The 25219-nt window shown below is 38.1% G+C and overlaps 1 protein-coding gene across 2 annotated transcripts in view; it reads left to right on the forward strand.

The window, feature by feature from the left end:
- Nucleotides 1-19059, forward strand: part of LOC122789932 (serine protease 23-like) — a 163751-nt gene extending 144692 nt beyond the window's left edge. For both annotated transcript variants that reach the window (XM_044057405.1, XM_044057406.1), the window contains exon 2: nucleotides 15137-19059. In XM_044057405.1, the coding sequence (XP_043913340.1) occupies nucleotides 15147-16232 (1086 nt within the window). In that variant the 5' untranslated portion in view covers nucleotides 15137-15146 and the 3' untranslated portion in view covers nucleotides 16233-19059. The remainder of the gene's footprint in view (nucleotides 1-15136) is intronic.
- Nucleotides 19060-25219: the final 6160 nt, after the last annotated feature.

The raw sequence follows: 25219 nt of genomic DNA on the forward strand, positions 1-25219 counted from the left end.
TAAGGATACTTTATTTTAATAGAGAGTAACATTTTTGCTACTGTTGCACTCATGAAATTGACAACCTTTTCAGTGTTTTCATTCTCAGAGAGCTCATAAGATCAGAGGCTTGTGACATAATGGGTCAGATTCCAAGACTTAATCTTAGTGTAAATGACCACTTATGCTGAGAACAGGTATTTTGGAATCTGACCCCTGGTGTAAGCCTGTTTACAGATAGGCCTTACACTGAAGTAAGTCACTTGTACTGACAGCAAGACTTTCTGAATCCCGACAGACTTAACACTAAAAGCAACTCTTTTAGAATCTGGCCCACTAATTGACTAGTATTTCAAAGCAAAATGTATTTAAAGGTGTAAGAGCTACTGCAGAATTCAGTGATTATCTCTCTTCTCACATCCTCCACAAACTTACTATATGTATTCGTGGAATAACATTATGAAAAATATCTTTTATAATACTTAAAAAAGAAAGGTATCTATCTGTTTTTGTCAGATGTATGGGATCTGAGTAAACAAATGTGATATTTAGATACATTATAAAACTTATCTAAAAGCTTTAAATGTAGGCAAATTGTATCCAGGCAAGTCGGCAAATAGCACTCATGAGTTTACAAGTTTTGGATGTCTTGCTTAAAAAATGTCTTCCAGTGGGATCACAGAGAACTTTTATCCTTAACCCAAGATATAGTGACCCAGGATCAGTTGTCTAAAGAAATGGTGCATGGTATATTAAAGGGTACTTTACCCCTTGAAAAATACAAATGCACTTTAATTACATTTTAAAATTAAAATGTATTCAGATTAAGTGTCTTACTACCAAGAATCATAGGGTGTTGGTAGATAGTGCCACACAATGCTACTAAAGACTTATGCAGGGGCAGAGGTGATGTAACAGATTGGCACATTTCTCGGCTGTCCCTTATTTTGACATGTAGTTCTACCCTGTTCCTTGTAAGCTTTTCTTTCTCGTTTTTTTTTTCCCTCCAAAAGTTGCCCTAGTGCCATATGTAATTTGCTGGGTCTACCAAACACTGCAGTCTACTCCTGGATTAACACCAAATTTTTGGCTGGCTGGGGTCAGTAAGAAGCCTAAGGATGTCGTGGGTGGTTGTGCTGTCTATTTTCAAGCTGGGGGGGTTCTCTTAAGCCGATCTCTGGTTCCTATCCCAGACATGTGCCCTGTCAAAACTCCATGAGATCATGCAATGGGCAGATGGTATTGAACCATTCCCCACTTCTTTAAGGAGGTGACATTGACAAGTTGCCCCATCCATTGCTGGGGGCACATTCCGAATGGCTTCCCAACTTCCACTAGGAAGTTTGATTCACTTTGTGTACTGATGCCTCCCCACACCCACCCCAGGTGGGCAGGGCTATCCTCCCTGGCCTTTTCATTTGACCAATCCACCAAAAGAGCCCAGACTGAATGGGCTATAGTCAGGGCTTCATTCCTGAATACCACCAGAGCAACTATAGTTTTGATTTTCTGGTAAATCACTGAGGATTACAGATGTTTAGTAGTGCCAGAGTGTTGTTGTATGTGGAGTTTCATACTTATTGTTCAGAAAATAAATCTAGATGCAAAACCCATTGTTTTATTAAGTTTTTAAGTGAATTAAAGTAATATTTAAAAATGATTCCTGATTTTAGGCCTTTGTCCCCCCCCCCCCAATTATTTTTTTGGTTTTCTCCCTAATTCTTGAGCAAAGAAGTTGAGAGCTATACAGTTTTCATTAATTTAAGGAATCTGTATTCTTTCTTTAGAGAAAGCAGTTTAGCTCAATCAAAGGGGTCTATAATAACCCATAAAACTGCTATAAGACTGGTATCTTCTGTGTGACCCTTCCTCGCCTTGTTCAACAATGCTTTCACATAGTACACCTTCATTATCATAACCCCATTTCCATGTTTTCATAATCAAAAATGGATGATGATGCTCTCCTCTTTCTAGAATCAGTTTTCTTGAGAGAGTGGAGAAATTGGACATGCTTCTTAATAAAAATATCAGAAAAGTTAATATCAAACTGAAAACTATAGAGATTGATCTGAGTGTTTTTATCACCAGTTCTCCATAAATCCCTATAGTTTCTTGTTGTTTCAGGCTGAGAACACATTTTTAGTACACTGTCATTTATTATATTAGAAACTAGCAAAGACTGACATTTTGAAATATTAAAATTTGATATCAGATCTGTCATCTGCTTTGAGGCTTTGTGCTCTTTCTAAGCTTTGTCTTAGCTGAAAAAATCTACACAAGACACATAACAGTTAAACTAAAAGCCTGTGCTAGAAGAATGCAAGCATTAACTATTGCAGCATAGAAAGGGGGGGGGGGGTCTTCTGAGATCAACTTTGTAGTGCACAGCTTTATAAAAATATTTCAAAGTGTGTCAAACTGTTCCAAATGTAAAAAAGAAATAACAGCAAATGTACAAGGAATACACCGAGCAGCTAAGAGAAACAGTAATAGCTAACTTGATAAAAGTACTGAATATAAGCAAGAAAGCCATGCCATCTAGTATGTAACCTCTAAATTTCTGGTGCTGAAAAAGCAAAACAACTTTACATGTTTGACCGAAATATACACTGTTTTCACAACTACCAAAAAAAGAAAAAAAATACAGGACAATTAAGTGATTTTACACTGGTAATTTATAACTGAAATTAAGGTCCATTATGTAAACCCTTTGATAGTGTTTATTAACAGACAATTAATATACAGGCTGTATTTAGCTGCTTCCTGAAAGCCAGTCAGAAGGTACAAACCACAGAATTCACAAAAATATGACAACAAAATGAAAACCTTGAAGAATTGTTCATAGCTCTGACTCTTAGCTTGAAATTCTGACATAGACTCCTTGTTGTCACCAACTGGTTTCCTATAAGAGGGCAGTCAGCAGAGCTGTTTGTCTGCAGCAAAGGATATACACATTGCTTGAACTCTTTGCCAATTGCAGTTGAACAAGTATGCCTCTAGAAACAGCCTTCACCTGTAAAACCTACCACAGAGCTCTGGAATTCCCTACATGATATCCTTTTTATCCTTTGTGTAGACCTTGCCTGACAAATTTTGTTTACTTGTGTCTCCTAGACACTAGAATGTTCAATATGAGCAACGCATTTTGTCATACAGACCTACATGTCCTCAGGCACTCCACTGGATATATGTTCTTCCTCAGTGTGGTGGTCTAATAAATCTATGAGCCCCACATTAATATCTGTTACAGTGAGTAAATCTACTTGTTGTACTAGGTCACCATAATTGTCACCTTCTTTTTTTCACTTTACTAAACTTGCTTTGGCTTCCTGGGTTAATCTGAAATGTTCCAATAAAAAAAAAAAAGATTTAACTACCACTCATTATCACCCTGGTCATTTGCTCTCAGTATACAAAGCTCTGTCCAAAATAAGTGGATACCAGCATCTTTATCTTTTCTGTGATTAAAGCACTTCCCTTAAAATGAAGCTATCAAAATTATTTCTTGTTTTGTGATCAGGTAACAGTTTAGCACTGCTTTTGAAATCATGTGATTTTTTTCCTGGCACTTATGTGCCGCTATTACTAAGCATACTGCTTTCTTTCCGGTGCACTTTTTGTTGCATTATGGTCAGGTCATATTTGTTAAGAGTTTCTTATTACAGTACATAATCAGTAAATCTATTGACATAAAACCATTTTGTAGCAAGACATTTATTTTTCAGAATTGAGTTTAATAACTACTGAGATTACAAATAATGCAAATCTAACTCTAAATCATCTCTAACATGGAAAACTATAGACACTAATTTAAATACATGAAACAAGGCCAGCTCATATGGCACCTTCTGGAATATTCTTTTCAATCATAATTCATGTTCTTAAACTGATAGAAGAACAATACAATCATCATTTAGAAACTGCTAAGATTGTTAGCTTTCAACATATTCTTATATTTTCAGCTGTTTCTCATGATCTCACATTAATGTTCCTTTGCACAGACAATGCTGCATTCATTACAGAACTTGTAATAAAGCAAGTACAAACAACAATGGTATATTATTCATGTTTCTAACAGTGTTGCCACCTATCATTATTTTTCTGGAGTATCTGGAAATCAAACCAATTGTCTGGTAGCCTTGAAAACACTCTAAAAATCACAACATTCTGTTTAAAAAAAGAAACAGACTATCATAATTTGTTTAATCTGCAGATTTACTATTCCTTTTTACAGAAAAGCATAGTAAATTGGCAGAAAAAAGCATGTTAATGGGATAAAGAAGGCGTTCCTCCTTATCTGACATGACAATGATATCACAAAATGGTTGGAAAGTGGGTGGGGAGAGTGAATGAAATGGGCAGGGTTATAGGAGGTGCTAGGGTGTGGCCTTGGTCCAGTTTTCGCTACGATGGACGGTGGCAACCCTAGTTTCTAACTCCTTCTCTGAAGCAATCAAAATTCCAGAATATTTATTTATGTATTCATTTATACCAAGGCAGAACTGTGTATTTTATCTAAGCTTGCAACATACAGCTGCCGTACCCATGTCTCTCAGAATGCAAACATGTTTTCTGGTCTAGCTTACCTAGAAATAATTCTGAAATCTGAATACAGAAATTTATTCTGACATTTGCTCTGATACTTTTTTGTACTTTTCTTTTTAATAGTATTGTCTTTCTTACACACGCATGCACGCACGCACACACACACACACACACACACACACACACACACACACACACACACACACACACACACACACACACACACACACACACAAACACTATCTTTCTTTTTCTCTCTAGTTATTTCTCCTCAAGTTTACAGCCACCTTATTCTCTTGCCTATGTCTAATTTATTCTACAGAATAAGAGTTTATCACTTTATCTAGTTTAGATGTCACTTACACTTCCAGCTTGAGGACTATAAATACATCCTGGCTTTTACCTGATTAACAGTAAGCTTCCAACTTGAAAGCCTTCCTATTTTGACATGCAAGTGAAACTTCTCTCAACTTGCATTCTTTTAGCACCAGTGCAAGACATCTTTTTTAAATCATAAACTTAAGCTGGTTATTTATTAACTAAATGAAACCTCTGGGAAGCAAGAACATGACACCCTACAGCTTTTCTGTTGCAATAGTTCACACGGCTTTCTTAACCGCATGGCTCCCCCTACCAGGGATTAAACTGCAAAAACCGAAGAGTCTATTCTGTCCACTGAAGCTAGCTATCTTTTAACTAACTAAAACCTCCAGGAAGCAAGAACCTGACACCCCACAGCTTTGCTGTTGCAATGGCTCCATCCCCACCTGGGATTAAACTACAAAAACCCAAAAGTCTATTCTGTCCACTGAAGCTGGCTATCTTTTAATTAAATAAAACTTCCAGGAAGCAAGAACCTGACACCCTACAGCTTTTCTGTTGCAATAGTTCACACAGGTTTCTTAACTGCATGGCTCCCCCCACCTGGGATTAAACTGCAAAAACCCAAAAGTCTATTCTGTCCACTGAAGCTGGCTATCTTTTAACTAAATAAAACCTCCAGGAAGCAAGAACCTGACACCCTACAGCTTTTCTGTTGCAATAGGTGAATTACAACTTAGTTTTTGTAAAATTCTAAGGTTTAGTGCTAAAAGGTGTATGCACAACAAGGAAGGGTTCTCCCCCTCCCCATTATTCCAGCCAATTGCCACTAGATGGTTCCATAATAACTTGAATTAGTCACACACACACACACACACACACACACACACACACACACACACACACATAGTCTTCCACTTCCAAGCACTCACTATTTAAATTAGTACATTTTTGCTTTTGCTTTCTGCTTCCTATATACTAATCACAACTCTCTTTATAACTGTCCAACAACCCTGTTTGTGTGCTAACAGTGATACTTATTTAAAGCATTTCAGAGCTACGTAGATTAATCTTTTGTTTGATACTGATCTCTTAAGCTTATTACTCACCTTAAACTGATAGTTTTGCAGCTCTTGATCCTGCAGGGGATGGGCCCGCTCTGTTCTCCATACTCACTTTGCTCACCACCATGCCCCATCCCCTCCCACCCCCACAGCATTAACCTTATACCTAACCTGACCCTTCCCACACCGCCCTTCCACCTATCCCATAACTCCCCTAATTATTCCTCCAGTCATACCATACCTCCTAACTACTCAACCTCCCCACCCATTATAAATAGGTCCACCTAGTGCTCTATCCCCTAAACTACAGCTATCCTGCTCATATTCATTCTATTATCACACTGCACTCATCCACTATGTCCATCACCAGTATTACTATGATCTCACTTCTCTCACTTACACTCTCTCTCCTATCCTAACAATAATCACAACTTTCCAGACATCCAACATACCTCCTACACCCACCTGTACAATGGCCACACATAATCAACATTTATCAAGCTACTCAAACATCCACCTTAGCTTATTCATAGCTAATACCTCTGTACTAACCAAAGTAAATATTCTACCTCTCCAAAGACACCTCCATTATCACACCTCCAGCAGCAACTATACCATTTTAGGAAAAAACTGATAAGTATAACCCACATAATTTGCAAAGCATTATATCTCAGTGCGGTGATATGCAACCCCCCCCCCCCCCAGCAAACCTCTCATGCTATCAACCATAAATCTCCAATGCCTTAGAAACACGATACCTGAACTTCAGGCATGGACTTCACATATGTAAAAGACACAGAATTTCTCCCCCCAGGCTACTCATGCCTAAGAGCCGATCGGCCCCACAAGAGAGGAGAGAGAGTAGCAAAACTCTTCCCTAGCAAATGTATTTTAATTCCCTACTCAAAACTAACACCCAACTTCTCCCCAGCCGAAGTACTAATCTCTATATTAAAACTTGACAATCATAAAAACATTTACATATCGCCCTGTATATTCAGGAAACAACATACCAATATTAAAGAACATACTTGCCTGGACATCCCAAAACATAGATAATGAAACCATCATCCTAGGTGATGTAAACATTGAATGACTAGACACTGCCCAAAAGAAGCCCTCAAAAAACATAAACCTTTACAACTTCTCCCAACTAATTCAAGACATGACCAGACCCCACAAAAATAACAGTTGGGGCTCCACAATAGACTGGATATTAGTGTCCAACTCTAACAATATCACCACTGCAGGAATATTACCTAATACCATTGGCGACCACCACCCAGCATACATCCTACACAAATCTACCCCAACAACAGACCAACAACAATACAAATCAACCAGAAGTTTAATTAAGTTCCAACCATCCATATTTAATGAAAGCTTAGCTAAAGTAAATTGGAAACCTCTCCAATCACTACCACTTAATGAGGCTACTGAATTCTTTAACTCAACATTCCTAGACATCCTAAGCAGGCAAGCACCCACCTGCCAAAAATGAATAAAACATAACCATGCAATCTAGGTCTCAAAATCCACCAAAGAAGTCATATCCACAAAGGATAACATCTGGAAATCATGGCAGAAAAACAAAGACCTCTTATCTCTATTACAATACAAGCAACTATGTAAACTGGCAAAACAACTAATAACCAGAGATAAAAAAGCCTACTACATCCACCTACAAAGCCAACATAAAGATAATCCCAAAATAATTCTGGTCCTCCATTAACCAACTGTTATACCCAGGCTCTCAAAGCAAACCATCCACTGACCCAGACAAAACCCCCACCAAACTTGCCACCCACTTCAATTCCTACTTCACTGACACCATAGCTAACCTAACCATCACCTTTCCTACAGGTAGCGCCACCACCACCACCAAGACAGCTGATGACCATATCATCCCCGAAAACAATCCTACCCTCAGGTCCAACCTAAAATTCTCCTCCATACCCACCGCCACAATAAAAAAACTTTTACTTAAGCTATAACCCTGTAGTCTGGCCCCTGACAATATACCCCCACATTTCCTGCAGCTAGCTGCAATCTCTACAGCTTATCCCATTAGCATACTCATTAACAGATCAATTAAAGAATCCATAGTCCCAGACATCTGGAAAAAAAAGCTTACATTCTCCCCTTACACAAAGGCGGCACCAACACAGACACCACAAACTTTTGCCTCATAGCAATTCTCTCACCCCTCTTTAAAATACTGGAAAAAATCCATCCATGCCCAACTCCTCAACCACCTGCTTGAAAACCAAATTCTATCATCCACTCAGCATGGTTTCAGACCAGGACACAGCACCACCACTGCCCTCCTCTCCTTCCTTGATACAGTTAACCGGGCACAGGATTCTGCCAAAATAATCGCTTCTCTTTTCCTAGACATCTCCAAAGCTTTTGATACCATTTCCCACACCATCCTCCTCTCTAAACTATCCTCCCTCCACATTTCCCCACCTATCCTACAATGGTTCAACAGCTATCTCTCCAATAGGCACCAATCCACCAAATGGCAACAATCTTACTCTCCTTCCTCAATACTTCCACAGGGATACCCCAAAGCTCCATACTTGGTCCTGTCTTATTTAATATCTTTATTAACAACTTTCATTCCACTCTCCCACAGTGCTCAGTAATACAGTATGCTGAGGACTCTACTATAATATGCACTTCTAATTCCAGCTCTGAACGCCAGCAATCACCCAGAATGCCTTCACCTTTACTGAATCCTGGATGCTTAACAATAATCTTGCCCTAAATCTGAAAAAAAAAAAAACTAAATTAGTACTTTTTACCCCCAAGTAAACCACTCCCCTAGATAAAAAACCTCTTCACTACATAAGCCCAAGACAATTCCACTATAGAAGTTGTCCCACACACTAAACTAGTAGGCATTATTATAGAAGAAAGCCTTTTCTTTGACCTACACATAAACAATAGTATCAAAAAACCCACAAAAAGCTCAGTATGCTCTACAGACACCAACACTTTCTTAGTCTCTCTACTAGACAAATCCTTACAACCACCTTTTTATTACCCTCTCTCCTTTATGGCACCCCTCTCCTCACTAATATCCAAAATTCTGCAAAATCCAAACTTGATATTTGTTTCAACAGAACAACCAAATTTGCCACCAAGGCCAAATTCCCGTCCCACCACTGTAACTCACTGAAACAATTAGGCTGGCTGGAACTCCCCCACCATCTCTCATTCACCCAACTAACTACAGCGCACAAAATAATCTACAGACTCCCAGATTGTCCTGCTCTCTTGACACTACTTGCCTAGTACCAGCCCAGCAGGCAACTAAGATCTGAAAATCATCTACTTCCAAAAGTAGAAAAGCCCACCTTACCTGCTGGCCAACTCCTCTACTCCTTCACAATCACCAAACTATGGAACTCACTTCCACCTTATGTAAGAAATGTAGGCAGCACCACCACCTTCAAACAAATACTGAAGAATCATCTCAGCTCTTCCTGGCTAAGTACTTGCTCTACAACCTAACCTCCTCCTTCTCCTTATATGATAACTAAACTGCTTTTTACTACTGCTGACTGATAATATTTTCTCCATAATTATTATTTTTCATCACTTGTTGATACTGGTACAATAATGCTTAATGTATCTCTGTTTATACCTCTCTGAATGAATTCATCTGGCAACCAACAAAATTCCTGCTTTTATGTATATATTCTGTATATATTACTGTAAGTACTATGTGTAACACTGTATCTATTTTGTACCAATTAATGTTTAATATTTTATGTATCTATGTTCTTGTCGGAGCTTTCCTCCTCCAGCCTCCACTGAAAATGGGCTCTTTTAGGCCCAGTGGACTTTTCCCAGTAAACAAAAGCAGTAAGTAAAAATAATAAATAAACTCACTTTTGGAGCCTGCATGCAGCTTTGGAAATTGATTTTGTAACAGCAAGTTTAAACACATTCTGTAATGTTTTATAGGCTGGAAAAGATCCTTCCAACTAAGTCTAGATGTGTCTTACAATGTACAGCTGGCAGGCAAACTTCACATTATTGTGTCGAAAAAGTGACCAGTTCTCTTTCAGTTGCAGCAGCAGCAGCCCCATTTTCCAGTGTTACATTCTGATCTCTACTTTACCATCCCCCAACACACACGTCACACATATAAAGTAAATATTTTCTGAACTGCTCAGGAGCAGTATATAACTTCTTTCTGCTGCAAATCTGATGGATTTTTTTAAATAGCTTTTAAATTGTTAACCTTGCTGGCAACTCATTTGGCTCGGCGGCACTAGGGATGGAGAACTGACTGCAACCCAGAAAAATAAACCAGTCACCAGCTGGTATGATACAATATATTTTACTGGGGAAATCAACGTGATACAGTAAAGTAAAAATATCCAGAAACACATACACAATTCTCATTGTGAAAAGCAAGTATTTGAATAAAGCTTATTATAATGAACTCATTGTCCTAAATGCAGGACTATTATAAAACCATAGTTAAGACAAAGACACAAACAGCCAACTAAGATGTTCTTAAATGCTGAAGAGCAAGCTTTTAATTTGTTTAGTTTGTGGACCCAAATTACTCTTAAATGCACAAAATGAATGTTTTCCTTCAAATTACTGTCTTGTGTTTTAGAAACCTTCTACCTAACAGCCTAATTTGTACATTCAAAAAGAGTATTTTTCCATAATAAACTCAAATTAAGTGCCCAATTGGAGGTCACTGGTAACATCTTGGGTGGAATTCTAAAAGACCTGCTCTCACTGTAAGTGACTTAATCTGGTGTAAGCCTGCTTTATAGATAGGTCTTAAACAGGAGTTAGTCACTTATATGAAGAGCAAGTCTTTCTTTTGGAATCTGTCCCTTAGTCACGTATAACATTTTGTATGTCTGCAATAATTATTTCATACTAGCAAGTTACTTCAAGTACAAAGATTTATCATAATTAAAATTCTTATTATGTGAGCTCTGTGGTAAACAGGGATAAAGCCCTGACTACGACTCAGGTGACTGGTTCACTTAGTAGCCCTAGCACTTGAAGGATTCAGCCATGATGTCTGGAGGCATACAATATATAATGATTTCCCCAGTGGAGACCAGTGAAACCTACCATGCAATTCATGCACTAAGAGGGCAGGGCATATGCAGGCTATGCCTTTTATGTGAGTGAGCAACAGTACTCTGCAACTCCCACTGCATAGTGCCTCAGGTATGCCTAGTAGGCATATATGGGAAGTCAGTTTAAAAGCTGAACTCTCAAAGTCACCATGTATGATGGCAGCCCCCAACTCTTACCTAAAGGGTATGAATAAGCTGAGTGGATGATTCTTGAAGGAGAATGCATGTGTCAGTAAGGATTTCAGAGTAAAACTTGATGGTCAAGTGTGGCTTTGTGTAAAACAACTAAGAAAAATAAAAACAGAATTCTTATCATTCCACTCAGTTCACATAGTTGTGGGGATTAGCATCTTTTTGGATATTTATTTTATTTTATTTTATTTTATTTGTATTTGTTAACTGGGGTAGAGTACTGACCTCTAAGGACCTTTTTCAGACTCAGCCCGGGAGTGCTGTCTGGTTAAGTGACTTTCTCAGAATCACACAGTTGGGCAATGGAGGCTGAAGGAAAATATAATTTAATATCAAAATGAATGTAATATGCATGTTTGTTAATTTGATGAAAGAAGCTCCCATCATGTCTTTTCTACTTATAGACAGGTAGCAGGACAAAAGAAAAATGCACTTTCAGGTTTAATTTAGCAGTTAAACTTATTTATACTCCAACAGAGCTTCAGAGGAGCAACACTTGCTTTTAGAGGCAAACACAACAGTCCTGGCAGGCCAGTAACAAAGTATCCAATTAAAAGAAGATCATGGCAGTATGACTGATTCATTTCGGTGGTTAAAACTTTTAACTGAACAACAGAAGTTAAGTAAAGTACAAATGAATCTATACTCAGTGGCCTCATATCGTTTTGCCCTCCATCTATAGTATTTTGCTACCAGGATAAGCAATCCATTGTGAATTATTTTCAGTCATAATGGAAGACTAAGTGCAGTAAAGAATGGCACTCTTTTGGAATTCAAAAGAATGTTATTAGGATATACTGATAAACAACACTTAGCTGTGTTTTTTTTAATGTTTTGTAAAAAAAAATACGCCTCAAATGGGATTATTGTGAAATGGCATTTTGCCTCAAGATGTAGCATCTGTGGAGCTGATTGTAAAATTTGCAAGAATGCACAAAGCTCAGCGCTGAGTGTAAGGTATTGTGTGGGGCTTTGTTGACCCCCACTCCATACCTAAGAAAAATGTGCTTTTTTATACAAGACAGATGATACAAATCCAAAAGAATATATGTAATGTGTGATGTTTGCAAATGGGAATATGTTAATATGATTTTTTTCTTTTATACGGTGGTGATATGAATTATGCAGGACTTGATCATGCACTAAAAGTGCAGTAGACTTATTAAAACAATAGGCAGGATTTCAATCTTTTAAGGCATCACACAATGGCATATCAATAGCACTGGAGCCTTCAGTATTACCAGGTTTATACACTTTGGCAACTCAAGTAAATCCTTGTTGTCAACACTCCTGGAACCACACACTTCAGCAACTCATGTAATGTCAGCACTCCTTGAACCACACACTTCAGCAACTCAAGTAAAGTGTGGGTTTCCAGGAGTGCTGACATTACTTGAGTTGCTGAAGTGTGTGGTTCCAGGAGTGCTGACTTTGTTTTCCTACAGTTTGTGGACTTTTGTGCTTTTTTGGTTTATTACCAGGTTTATGTCAGTTTACTTTACATAGGAGACTGTTATATTTGACTCAAGTTACTCAAATTACATTTTATGATCTTAATTTCTTTCTTTTTCTTTTTTTTTTTTTACTTCCCTCCTCAGGACCTTGCCTAAAGGCTACTCTACCTTCACATAATTGGCCCTTTCATTCCAGTGGACAGAAGTCAGGTATTCCCAGACTAAGCAAGACATCTACAGCCCATTTGTTCCTGCATGTGAAACGCTATCATCCCCGCATTCACCAGTAAGAGTCAGGTGGTAGGGAGCAGGTCAGCTTGCTGCTTTTGCCATGTGGCCTACCCTCTGCTCATGAGAGCACCTCTATCCCACTTCAGCAGCTCTTACTGGGTGTTACTTGTGTGACAAGCCAGTGCCTCCTCCCTCTTCCCGTGATGGTGAAAGCCATCAATGGCGACTCACTCCCAACCCCATGGCCAGCTCCTAGAAGCACCCAAGCCACTGAACTCTGGTTCTCTGTGGCATAGTCAAGGCTCTCTTCCTTTCTACCATGGACCTGGTTATTACTATTGCTACTGTTATTATTTCCTTGTACATATGCAGCATCTGCTTAAACAGACGCTTTAAGAAATATCAAAATTGCTGCTTTTTTAAAGCATCATAGCTCAATTACAACATATTTTGTAGAGAGTTCAAAATGTTTTTTACATTTTTCTGACAGTTCTATATACATTTCAAAAAATGTTTAACCTTTTTCTTGCCTTTAACTCAGTAAGTGCAGTGTTCAATACTGCAGTCTGTTTTCAGTCAGTCACAAAGTGGTACCTTCTCTCAGGTCTTTTTCTAATTTCGGCCATTAGGCGCAGCCAAGCAAAATGTTCTATTTTAGCCCTATATTTGTTAAACAGTAATCTAACATTACCAAAGGAGATTGCTAGAGTTTGTTGTTTTCTTTGCACCTACAGATCAAAAAATGTTACTAGCATGAGATGCCTTCAAGTATGGAATGTTAGTAAGTAACAAAATGGTTCAGTCTGATAGTCAGTTGTCTGCATAAGCTTAAAATCAAAATTTTCTGAGTTTAATTACTTATTTGAAACATAGTTTAGTAATAATACTAGAATATATAGCCAAAAAATTTGGACGGCACAGCATAATTTCTAAAATCATTCTATAGAGAGGTTCAGTTCTGTTTCGCATTTAGACAAACTATTACATATAAAGAAATTAATTAGCTGAAATAGGCTTATTGTATAAAAATCAACAAGGTAGTTGAATCAAATGTTATAAATGACCTAATACTACATTATGTTAAATAATAATTAAAATATAAATTTGGTAGTTGTACCATTTGTCAGATACGATTTCTGTTAAGTTTCATTAAATGCAGTAATACAGCCCATCAAATCATGGTTTTATAAAATTTCTACATCAGGAGATTTGGCCTCCACCACTCTCCATCCAGCTACCGCCAAACTGGTAATAATGAAGTGGAACTGTGGAAGTGCATTGGGTCTCCTCCTGCATAAAGGGTGTGAAGGATAAAACATATGAGTTTTTTTGTTTGTTTTGTGAAGGTCAACCTGCAGAACTGCAGTAGAATGACATTTAATGAAAACTACTTTAACAAGCTGTACTATCTGCCTGTCTATCTGCATATATATATATAAATCTACTAGTATTACTCAATTCATGGAAATGTTGACGTGCTTAATATCGACACACACCAACAAAAACACATCAACATGATTCAGCGTATACTCCAAGGCTAATCCTCAAAAGATGCAAATAAAACAAAATAATTTTTCAGCCCCCTGCATCTGCCATGTGGAGGGCTGCCCCCCCCCCCGCACTCCCTGCTAATTATATATACTAACTCTGAGATTGCACAATCGCTGGGGAAAGGTCATATTCCCCTAACCAGAGGACTGTTAGATTTCACACAGCTGTCAACCATTCAACCATTTACATATGTTGACCAACATGAGTCAACCATCTAAATTTTGACTTACTCCATCCCTCCTATATATATATATATATACATATATATATATATATGTGTGTGTGTGTGTGTGTATAGATAGCTATATATATATATATATATATATATATATATATATATATATATGTGTGTGTGTGTTTTTACTTTGCAGGAAACATCAGAAAACTCATGGTAGGAAATAGCCAAAATGAACAGAATTTAAGCACTCATATTTCTAGAACAGTTTGTGGTGGAACACATTCACAATTGGATTTGCAGTGTCATCCAGAATATTTAGAAATAAGCAGATGTCTGAAAATTATATCAAAGTGTATCATTTCTCTGAAGTCAACCATATTTCTGCTATCACTGTGTGATTTTTGTATATATTTCTATAACATAATTCAGTTATTTTTGTCTTCAGCTGTCACATTTTATGTACAATGCAATGTAATGATTCATGTTCTCTTTCAACAGCACCTCCACCATGTTCCACCCAAAAGTACTTCTGCTTCCCCTCTTATTCTTCCACCATCTCCTGCTGTCTGTTGCAACATGGCACAAAGACAACATACCAGCTTTCATACCACAATCCACACTGAAGCTAGAGAAACCAAGCTTTTCAGCAAAGCCCCGTCTGGACTTAACAACTCTCTGTGATGAAGAGTGTGCTAAGAGAGAGACCCAACCTACACCACAGGATCTTGAAGAAAATCTCTACTATGAGACAGTTTATGCTAATGGCACTCGTACACTTACCACTGTGGCTATAGAAAATGTCAATGAGACTGTGACATCATCAGACTGGCATCCAAATGTCAAAAAAAGGCGCAAACGTCAGATTTATGGACTGGATGGAAGGTTTACCATCCGAGGTAAGAGATTTGTCTTGGACTACCCATTTTCCACCACTGTGAAAATATCAACCGGATGTACAGGAATTCTTGTCTCTGATCGTCATATCCTAACAGCAGCTCACTGCATCCATGATGGCAAAGACTATGTCAAGGGAGCCAAAAAGCTTAGGGTTGGTTTCTTGACTCCAGTCAAAAATGCAACTCAGCCTGATAGACTGGCAGTTCGATGGGTCAGGGTGAAACGTACACAGGTGCCCAAAGGCTGGATTAGAGGTCCTAATGATATTAGCATGGACTATGACTATGCATTGCTTGAACTGCGCAAGCCACATGACCGGCCTTTCATGCTTCCTGCAGTAGCTCCATCTGTGGATGATATGGCAGGAAAGAGAATCCATTTTTCTGGATTTGACAGTGATCGTCCTGGTGAACTTGTTTACCGTTTCTGCAGTGTAGAAGATGAGACTGTGCATCTGATTTACCAACACTGTGATGCACGACCTGGTGCTAGTGGTTCTGGTGTTTATGGCAGGGTATGGGACCCAGAATTGAAAAAGTGGCAAAGAAAAATTATTGGGATATTTTCCGGACACCAGTGGCTGGAGCTTAATGGTGAACATCGTGACTACAATGTAGCTGTCCGTTTCAGTTCTTTGAAATATGCACAAATCTGCTACTGGATTAAAGGAAACCATAAGGACTGTCATACAAAATAAAATACTTATGGTACAGTGTTTCCTGTGTTGTACGACAAAGAATGTACTTTGAAAAAAATGTATTTTCAAACATCATCTCAAGCTACTTTTTAAATTTTTTAACATATAAGCAGCACATATCAACAGTGCTTGATACCCTATGCACCTTTACTAGTAGGAAGACACTGATGGTGTTGGACAGACTTCTGCTCCAGACACCAACCACACCAGAATTGCACATGACTGTCACTGAACAAAAATCTGACAAAATCTCTCCTGTATCCTAGCAGAAGCTCATCACTGACTGATAAAACTGTATAGAGTACTGACTCTTTTCCTCCCAGCTTCACACCATTGGAAAATAATCAAGTTTTGACCTGATTTTTCCACTATTCATGTTGGAACACATAGTCAAAATGGGCAGAAGAATATACTTACTGTGAAAGAAGCATCTCATTTGAAATAAAATGAGGTGTGCACTCCTCCAACATATACCTAATAGAAATAAAGTCTAGAAAAAAGACAGTCTAAGCCCTTTCCCCAGTAAAAGCAGACAATGTGGAACGGAAATCTTGATTCCCAGTCCAGGCAAGATAATATAGTTATTGTTGGTCAGCTACCCCTTCCAAATATTATCATCTACACACCTACCCTCATATATGCACATAATGAAGTCTATAAAATCAGACTTTCTGTCCACATAGAGGCATGCTGTTAGGGCTACTATTTCTAACCTGTCTTTGGACAACATTGTAACCTTCTCTCTTTACAGCCAAACAGTATGTTATCAGACAAGCCAGAAAAATAAATGCATATCATAGAATAAATAGAATGTACAAGGCAACTGGTTCATGTGGCCATTTATACCTTGCCAGCACCCACCTTTCAACCTTACCTCCTTTTTCAAGGAGCGATAGGGAACGGGTGAATTTACAAATCCCCATCCAATTGTCTACTTCCTTTTTGAAGGAAAATAGTATGTCACATTGCTTGATCTGGAGAAGATCAGCTCTCCTACAAAACATTTGTATAATGTTGGCAGTATGTAGTCCGCAGTCCCCCCTAACATGAACACAAGCAGGCCTATGTAGAACTTGGGCTCTCCCTCATTATCTACTCATGTAAAAGTCTGACAGCTTAAACTAAGCTCTCACACCCACCCCTATACACAAGCAACAACAATAGCATAAGTTAGCATATTATCACACCATAAACACAAAGCACAGAAGGCTCAGTGTACAAAGACGAGTTAAGGTCAAAACAACAAACATGTCAACAAACAACCATCTGAAGTCAACATGAGTTGGTTGTTCATTGATACTATCACACCATATTTGCTTAAGAGGAGCACACCAATAGGGCTACTTAAATTATTTTCCCTTCCCAAGAATAAAACAAATGATTGCATTTGGACATAATTAGACCACGATTAAACTGTGACTCATTCTCCAACTCCCAAAGTATGCATGTGTTTTTTCAGAAGACCAGAATTATAACTGCCCTTTACAAACCCCAGTGCAACATTGTGAACTGCCTGCCTGATTTTCTGTTGTTGTCCTCACGTAGAAGCAAACCAACAAATAAATAAATAACAGGTATAATATTGCCCCAGTCCCATTCATTTGACCATTTTGGGGACTGGATAATGTTGTACTCCATGTCTACAAAACTCTAGTTCATCTTCATGCAGGAACACATAACTGGGAAAGGCCAGAGCTGCCATACTATCCCAGCTTTCTTGTGCATGCATACATATATGTAAGTAATAAGGCATGAAGGGGTGTGCATTGCACAGATATTACCATAATCCTAAGGGAGTTGTGAGGAAACAGCTATTTTCTTGGAGTGTAGTAATGTCTGCACAGTGGACACACACACACTCATACACTTGAGTGCTTTGTTGCATTTATAAAATGGGAATCTATATTTTTATATACATTGTAAGTTTAAATAAGCAAGTTTAAGTAACAGAATCATTTATTTGATATTGTATTTTGATGTAAAATAGTCATTCCACAAAAAAACTAACGTTTTTAAGACAGTAAAAACATCTTTTTCTCCAGACTTTAAATAAGACTGCTGCTGCATTCATGGTATTGTCTAAAGAAATTGATATTTTGAAGGTTTTACATCAAAATACCAGAAACTGCTAAATTTGATTAATGTATTTATGAAATAAAATGTATTTGTGCAAGTTTAGCAGTTGTAAATATTTCCCAGTACTGTTCAAGATAGTAATACCAGTTGAATAGCACAGGAAGCTGTGTCTTCAGCAATCTAAGTTTGGAAATTATTGTTCCATCTTTTTTTGAAAGACTAGACATATAGCAAAGAGGGTTATGACTATAACCTGCTAACGAGCTTTATTTTAAAGTCATTGGTTGGATTCTCTGTCTCCTACCAGTTAATGTTCCTGGGTTACCCTTGAAAAAGGGCACTTGTGTCTTGTAAGTCTTTTGCTGTTAAAGTGCATAAAGTATTAAATGCAGGCTTATAATGTTAACAGTTAGCAACAATTTTATGCTAAACTTTCATAAAACTCATCATCTTAGTCCACCTGAATGAAAGAAAAAATGCATTCAATACAATAAGCCCACATTGAAAGCAACTGTATTGTTAGGCTTCTTAATGAAGTGTAAACACAAACACTGAACCATTACCAACAGTACTGATAAAATATATACATTACTGTAAAAAAGGCATTTTTGCAGGGGGCAATCCCCCTGCACCCCTGTACCACTGCTACTGTAATGTAAATTAACTCTACGATTGCTGTATCTTAGGGAAAACTGAACCCCTTGGGATAACAGAATCTTGATCTCTAAATAAAATTCCTGGTATTACAATAGTGATCAGAAGTAAGAGTGTTAATTAAAAGTATGTGGAACACAAGCCTGATACCCATAACTCTGTCAAGGTTAGCTTGATTTCAAATCATTGCAACAACTCTTAATCAGTAAGTAACTTTGTTTCCCTGCCATTTTCTCTAGTTGTATTATAAAAAAATATCAGTATTGCAACTTTGGTATTTCATTTTCTCTGTAATCCCTGGTGATGAAAGCATGGAATATAGATTCTAGAATTTTGGTCATGGAACACAGCTATGAAGAATAGAAGGCTGCGGTGGTGCAGCGGTTAGCATTGTCACCTCACAGCAAGAGGTTCTCCGGTTTGATTCTCGGCTGGAGCATGTTCTGTGCAGAGTCTGCATATTCTCCTTGCAGTCGAGTGGATTTAAAGACATGCAGGTAGGTCCATGCATTTGTGGGTGTGCCTTCCTTGAAGGTTGGGCGCCAGGCTGGCAACTCGACACTGTAAATATTCACTGCAATCATTAGCAGACCGAAGTTCCGCTGTGGCAACCTGTTAACTGTGAAAAGCTGAAAGACTAACAAAACAACACAGCTATGAAGAATGGTGCTGTTTAAAATTTATGTGCACACAAAGTATCAAAGGCATTTGTTATAGCTTTAGACCCAGTTATATAAGTGATGGGAAAAAAACAAATGGCTTGTCCTTAAAGAAAAAAAGTTAGTGGTACTTTACCACTGCTAAACAAACAATTGTAATCAGAAATATAAACAATGTTGCCCTTGTCTAATGAGGTGGTGTACATAAGGTAATGTAATTAATTACTGAAATAGTATTTAATATAGAGAATTAGGATCCGGTCTTAGATTATAATCAAGTTGATTTATCAAAATGGATTCAAGAAAATGAACTCAAGTGAAGCTTGACAGGTGAAGTTCTTGAAACCATTTTGAGAATGTGCAACAAACGGTTCCCTGATTATAATTCTTTGTAATACATGGAGGGTTTTAGACACACTGATGTATACCAGTTTAAAAAAATATGCAAGCACAAAGTGTCTAATAGCTTTTGAAGTGGTTGGTTATTAGAGGTGTACTTTACTTCTGGCTGACATTACTGTAGCAATGTGAGTTGACTCACAACTTTCAAAGCTGTTAGTTAACTTCTGGTGTAGTTCTATGGTACCTGCTGTCTGTGTGCCAACACAAGATTTACACATATGAACTGCACTACAACAAGTTTTCAAGTATGAACTTTGTTAAAACAAGCTTAGTTTTCTATCAGTTTCAAAGCATAATCAATGTGTTCAATGTATTACAATGTTATTTTATTTATTATTTGCTTCAGTTTTAGTTTTACAGCCTAGTTCAAGTGCTTTTTTTTGTGATGCAATCGGTATTTGGTGGGGAATTGTTTTAACAGTGTATGGAAAATATTTGTATACGCAGGTAATCAGTAATTTGACTGGGCAGTTCTTCTTGCACATTTTATAATTAATTATATTTAATTCCTCCACCATATTTCCAAGTAAGATCAGCACATTTAACTAAATGGATCCTTTTCCTCACCCACACAGCTGATTGCATCAGCAAAGACAGAACTCTGACTCACCCCTTGTCTAGGAAGTAGAAAAACAAGAATAAACAAAAGGAAGTTGACTGCCAAACAAAGCAGAGGCAAATATTATGACACTGTGGGTACACATCTACAAAAGCAACAAAAGAAGACAGTGCTTCAGTCACTCTAACACCCAACCAGCTAAAGGAAACCATGTTCATACTGAACTCTCCCAACACATCCTTCATAATAACTAGGTAGTATAACTTACAATAGCCCCAAAATCAGATACTTATTATGGTGAGCAGATACGGTGTTGACTCCATGACCCCCTACTTTTGATTACATTGACTTCATGAACTGCTAATTATGTAGAGCCCGTCACTTGGCTGGCAATGATCTCTGAGGAGCTCCCATCTCATACATATAATATCTGATTGCTGAGACAAAAGATAATTTTGCCGTTGACCTTCCCAGATCACTTAACTAGAGAAATCAAATGCAAATGGAATGCACTCCCATTTTCTGTTCCCCTGCCTAACTAGGGAGGTGACTGTACAAAGCGATGCCCTTTCCTTTACAAATCAGGAAATCTCTGCCCCTCGCCCAAAAAGGTGCATGCTACAATGACTAAACAAAGCTTAACCCTTACTCCTTATGAAGTACATCAGTGTTACTGGATTAATTTCTCACTCTCATGCAGCCTAAAAAATAAGGTTTTGAAATAATGACTACCCACGTGCTTCCTCAAAGTAAGCACCACACAACAGGGACTGGGGCCCTTTTGCTCTGTTCAAACCCCCTTAGTTAGTGTACATCACAGAGCCCTGGCAACAGGGCTGGCCATATCATCATGTATCCATAATAAAATATATATTTGGGAACTGCTTAAACCTGCAATTCTATCATTCTCTTTCTGCTACATAATGTCACTGAGAACTGTATTACTTTAGACCCAGTAAGTAATGGACTGCTGGTTACAGTCACATTAGAAGCAGATAAAATTCTCCCCTTACAACAGAATTTCTTGGCAGAAAGTAAACAGTCTGAAGCCCTTTTTTTCTCCCTAAGCAATGTACTTCATTCAGGAGGCTGACCTGAAATGTTGACTTTTTCAAAGAACAGTAAAGCAAAAAGTGCCATATTTCGCCTTACACGTTCCATGTACTATATCCTAACAATGCTCTGCCTTGCATATAATTCCCTTTTTCAGTATGGTGGGATACATTACTTTGCAGGAGGCTGACCAGAAGCAGACTAGGACTGTTGTGGTACAATAACGAGATATGTACTGAATTAAGCGCAAACTGCTGGGGACAGAACACTGCACCAGCTTCCTTCCACTTACCTATTTAGCAGTGTGCCTCTTGGACTTGATATTTTAATCTTTTTCCTTCATATATGGAATTTGCTATTGGGGCTGTTTTTAACTAAAATTTTGGGCATATTCCCACTTAGGAGCATACTGTCAAAAGTGGACAAAACTTTCCCCTCCTTTTTTCCTTTGACGGACAGCGCTGTGATAAACAAATAGAGCTATTACCACCCCAAGTAAATCTGTTTGGAAAGGGACAATTTAACCTTCCTTTACTTATACAAGAAGTGCATAATAAGATTAATTGCAGTTCTAACTCATTACCAGCTACTACTTAGCTGCTAGCACACATCACTGGACAGATCTGATCCATTCCCAAAATGAATTTTACTGTTGGAAATGGATAAAAAGATAGCCTACTCCATAACTAGACTGCCTTTCTGTCCATCTGTCTCTCTCTCTCTCTCTCTCTCTCATTGTACTTTCCTACAGAAATTATCCCAAGTGCTAATCCCCTCCTATGTAAATTGAAGAACAGTACTGGACAGGAAATCATTTTGATACTCTACTTATTTACTGAGTTTATATCATGCTGTCGAAAGATGAAAATAGCAAACACTATTTCATTGAACCTAAAATATCTAAACCACATAATATCGAACATTCAGAATAGCAAATTTTTTCCTTGGGAAAAAATTTGTTATTCCGAAACACATACACACAACACAAGCACACCTAAAAAACATCAATCCACACTCATACACTTATAATCCTATAACTAACCCTACACTAAACTGTACATACACTATCTATCCACTTACCTTAACCCAAACCCTAACCCTAAGGTCTATCACTATCGCGCACTCACTTAACCCACCCCTAACCCTAATTCACCTAACCCGCGCCCTAACCCTAACTCACATAACCTGCGCCCTAACCCTGACTCACCTAACCCATGCCCTAACCCTAATGACCACACAATCGCACACTTACCTGAACCCGACCCGTAACTTTCCACCACAGTGCTGAAAATAGCGAAGCCACAGAACCGACCAACCGAATTCTTTCCCTAGGAAAGAATTTGGTGTTCTGCAGCTTCTCTATTTTAGCGTTCACTCAAAACGGGTCGATATTAGAACATTCGAAGTTTTAAAACTTCAATGTTCTGATATAGACCCTATTTACTTACCCAGAAGGCCATCATAGCACAGGGCCATGACCATTTTCACAAGTACACAGGTGGAGGCACAGTACTTGAGCAGGATTGGGCTTAGAGTTTTATCTCCACGTAACCCTGCATATTACATCACTGGGCCTAGCTGAAGATTTTGATTCCCTATCATCTGCACATTTTAGTATGTATCATTAAGACAGGATGGGTGTGCTTCACTATGTCAAAGTACCACATCATCAAATTTTACTTTATTGAGACCAGATTGTTGAAACCCCACTATATCAACAATGCAAATCATCGAGTCCCATTTCATTGAACCTACTCTTGCAGACATTCCCAGAAAGGATTGTGAAAATAAATAGGTACTACTCAAAAAGACATAAATTTACTTACAGTTTTTAGTACCTTGCTATAGAAGTCAGTTATGGATGACCGTGCTGCAGCTATAAAAGCAGTTCCTGCATTGGAAAACAGTATGTAAAAAAAATTTTATTGCTGTTTAACATATACCCTTACCCCATTGTAGTGCGATCTTGCAGTTGGTATATAAAATATACAGGGGGGTGCAGGGGAGCTTGCCCCCTGCATAACCTTTGACATAGCTATAGTTTTTTGTTAAATTATGTTTGTCAGTTGAGGAGGTGCTCTGACTGCAGCATGCTGTAAGATTTGGATAGTAGGTTTGAGGAAACGGGAGTCGATGACTTGCGTTGTCGATATAATAAGGTTTCGTTGAACTGGTCTCGATGAATTAAAATTCGATGATGTGGTATTTTGATATAGAGAAGTTGACCTGACAGGACATATCTCCAAGTCCATTTTCACCTGTATCTTTAGGATCACTTCAGAGCTAAACAGGGCTTTTAGTATCATCCCCTCTGACTCAAGCAGAAATACGTCTTCATGAACCGGATATGCTGTTCTCTTCCAAGTAGGGATCTGTAGCTGAGACAAAACAGAACTTTGGATTTTTTCCTTTTAATTTCTCCATATCTTTTGGGTTTCTAATACCATGACAGGAATGGACCCTATTCCTAAGTCAAAGTACGATTAAAGTTCATGAAATTAATATTGTTTCAATCTTTGATGTCAGCCAAAAGTGCTGTTCACAGTAATGACTCCTGCAATTCATATGGAATTACATGGACTGGTAACATATCTAAATAGGACTGTAGATTCTTTTTTATAAGACCCGTTGCTCCAACTACTATTGGAACTGTCTGGGTATCTTTCTTCCACATTACTCTCGTTTCTGCCTGCAGATCCTGATATTTTATGACTTTGTGTCTCTCTGTACGCAAGACACTGTAGTCACTAGGTGTAGCAATTTCAATGAGCAATGCTACTTTTGTCTTCTTTTCTTGGACCACTATATCTGGTTTTCTACCATCTATCTTTTGAACTGTTGGTAATGGATGATCCCATGTGATATAAACTTCAGCATTTTCTATGATGCTTTGTGGCTCATGTTTCCAAATTTTTCCGCCACTTCAGTACCATAATGTTTGCACAATCCCCAGTGCAACAGTCTTGCCACATTATTATTGCCTTTCAGTATACAGTCCTTCTGCCATTAGTATGTCACAACCAGCAACAAGGTGTGCAACTGTTTCCAATTTGGTTTTACAAAACCTACATTTGTCTGTTTCTCCCACATGTTCAATGGACTTTGTAAACCAGCATGTACATAGCCCACTGTCTTGGGCTGTCAGTATTAACCTTTCATCTCTTGGTTTGAATTTGCATCTCCTTAACCATTCCTGTGTTCGTTCCTGATCAACATGAGTTTCTTCCAGAAGTTTTCTATACTTGCATCTATATTTATGCTTTGTTCACATTTCTTGCCTTCTCATCTGGTCCTTCACCTTATATTCTTTCTTTGTTTTTCAGCACATTCAGTTGCTGCCTGATTTTTATCTACTTCTGGTTTGATTTCCATTCCTGTTTGACGCTGATATGCTTCTGCTAAATTAATCAGAGAAGTCATCTTAGATTTATTCTCCTCATGTTTCAAAACTTTCACTTTGGGTCTTTTGAGGTCAGCAGATATGTGTGGACTCCCACAATTGCAGATCTATACATGTAATCAATTTCAAGGAGGCCCATCCCTCCTTCAGAATGGGGAATATGTAATCTTGGTATACACTGATT

The sequence above is a fragment of the Protopterus annectens genome, chromosome 15.part0, assembly GCF_019279795.1.
Source record: "Protopterus annectens isolate FY-2018-M chromosome 15.part0, PAN1.0, whole genome shotgun sequence".
Taxonomy (NCBI): domain Eukaryota; kingdom Metazoa; phylum Chordata; order Ceratodontiformes; family Protopteridae; genus Protopterus; species Protopterus annectens.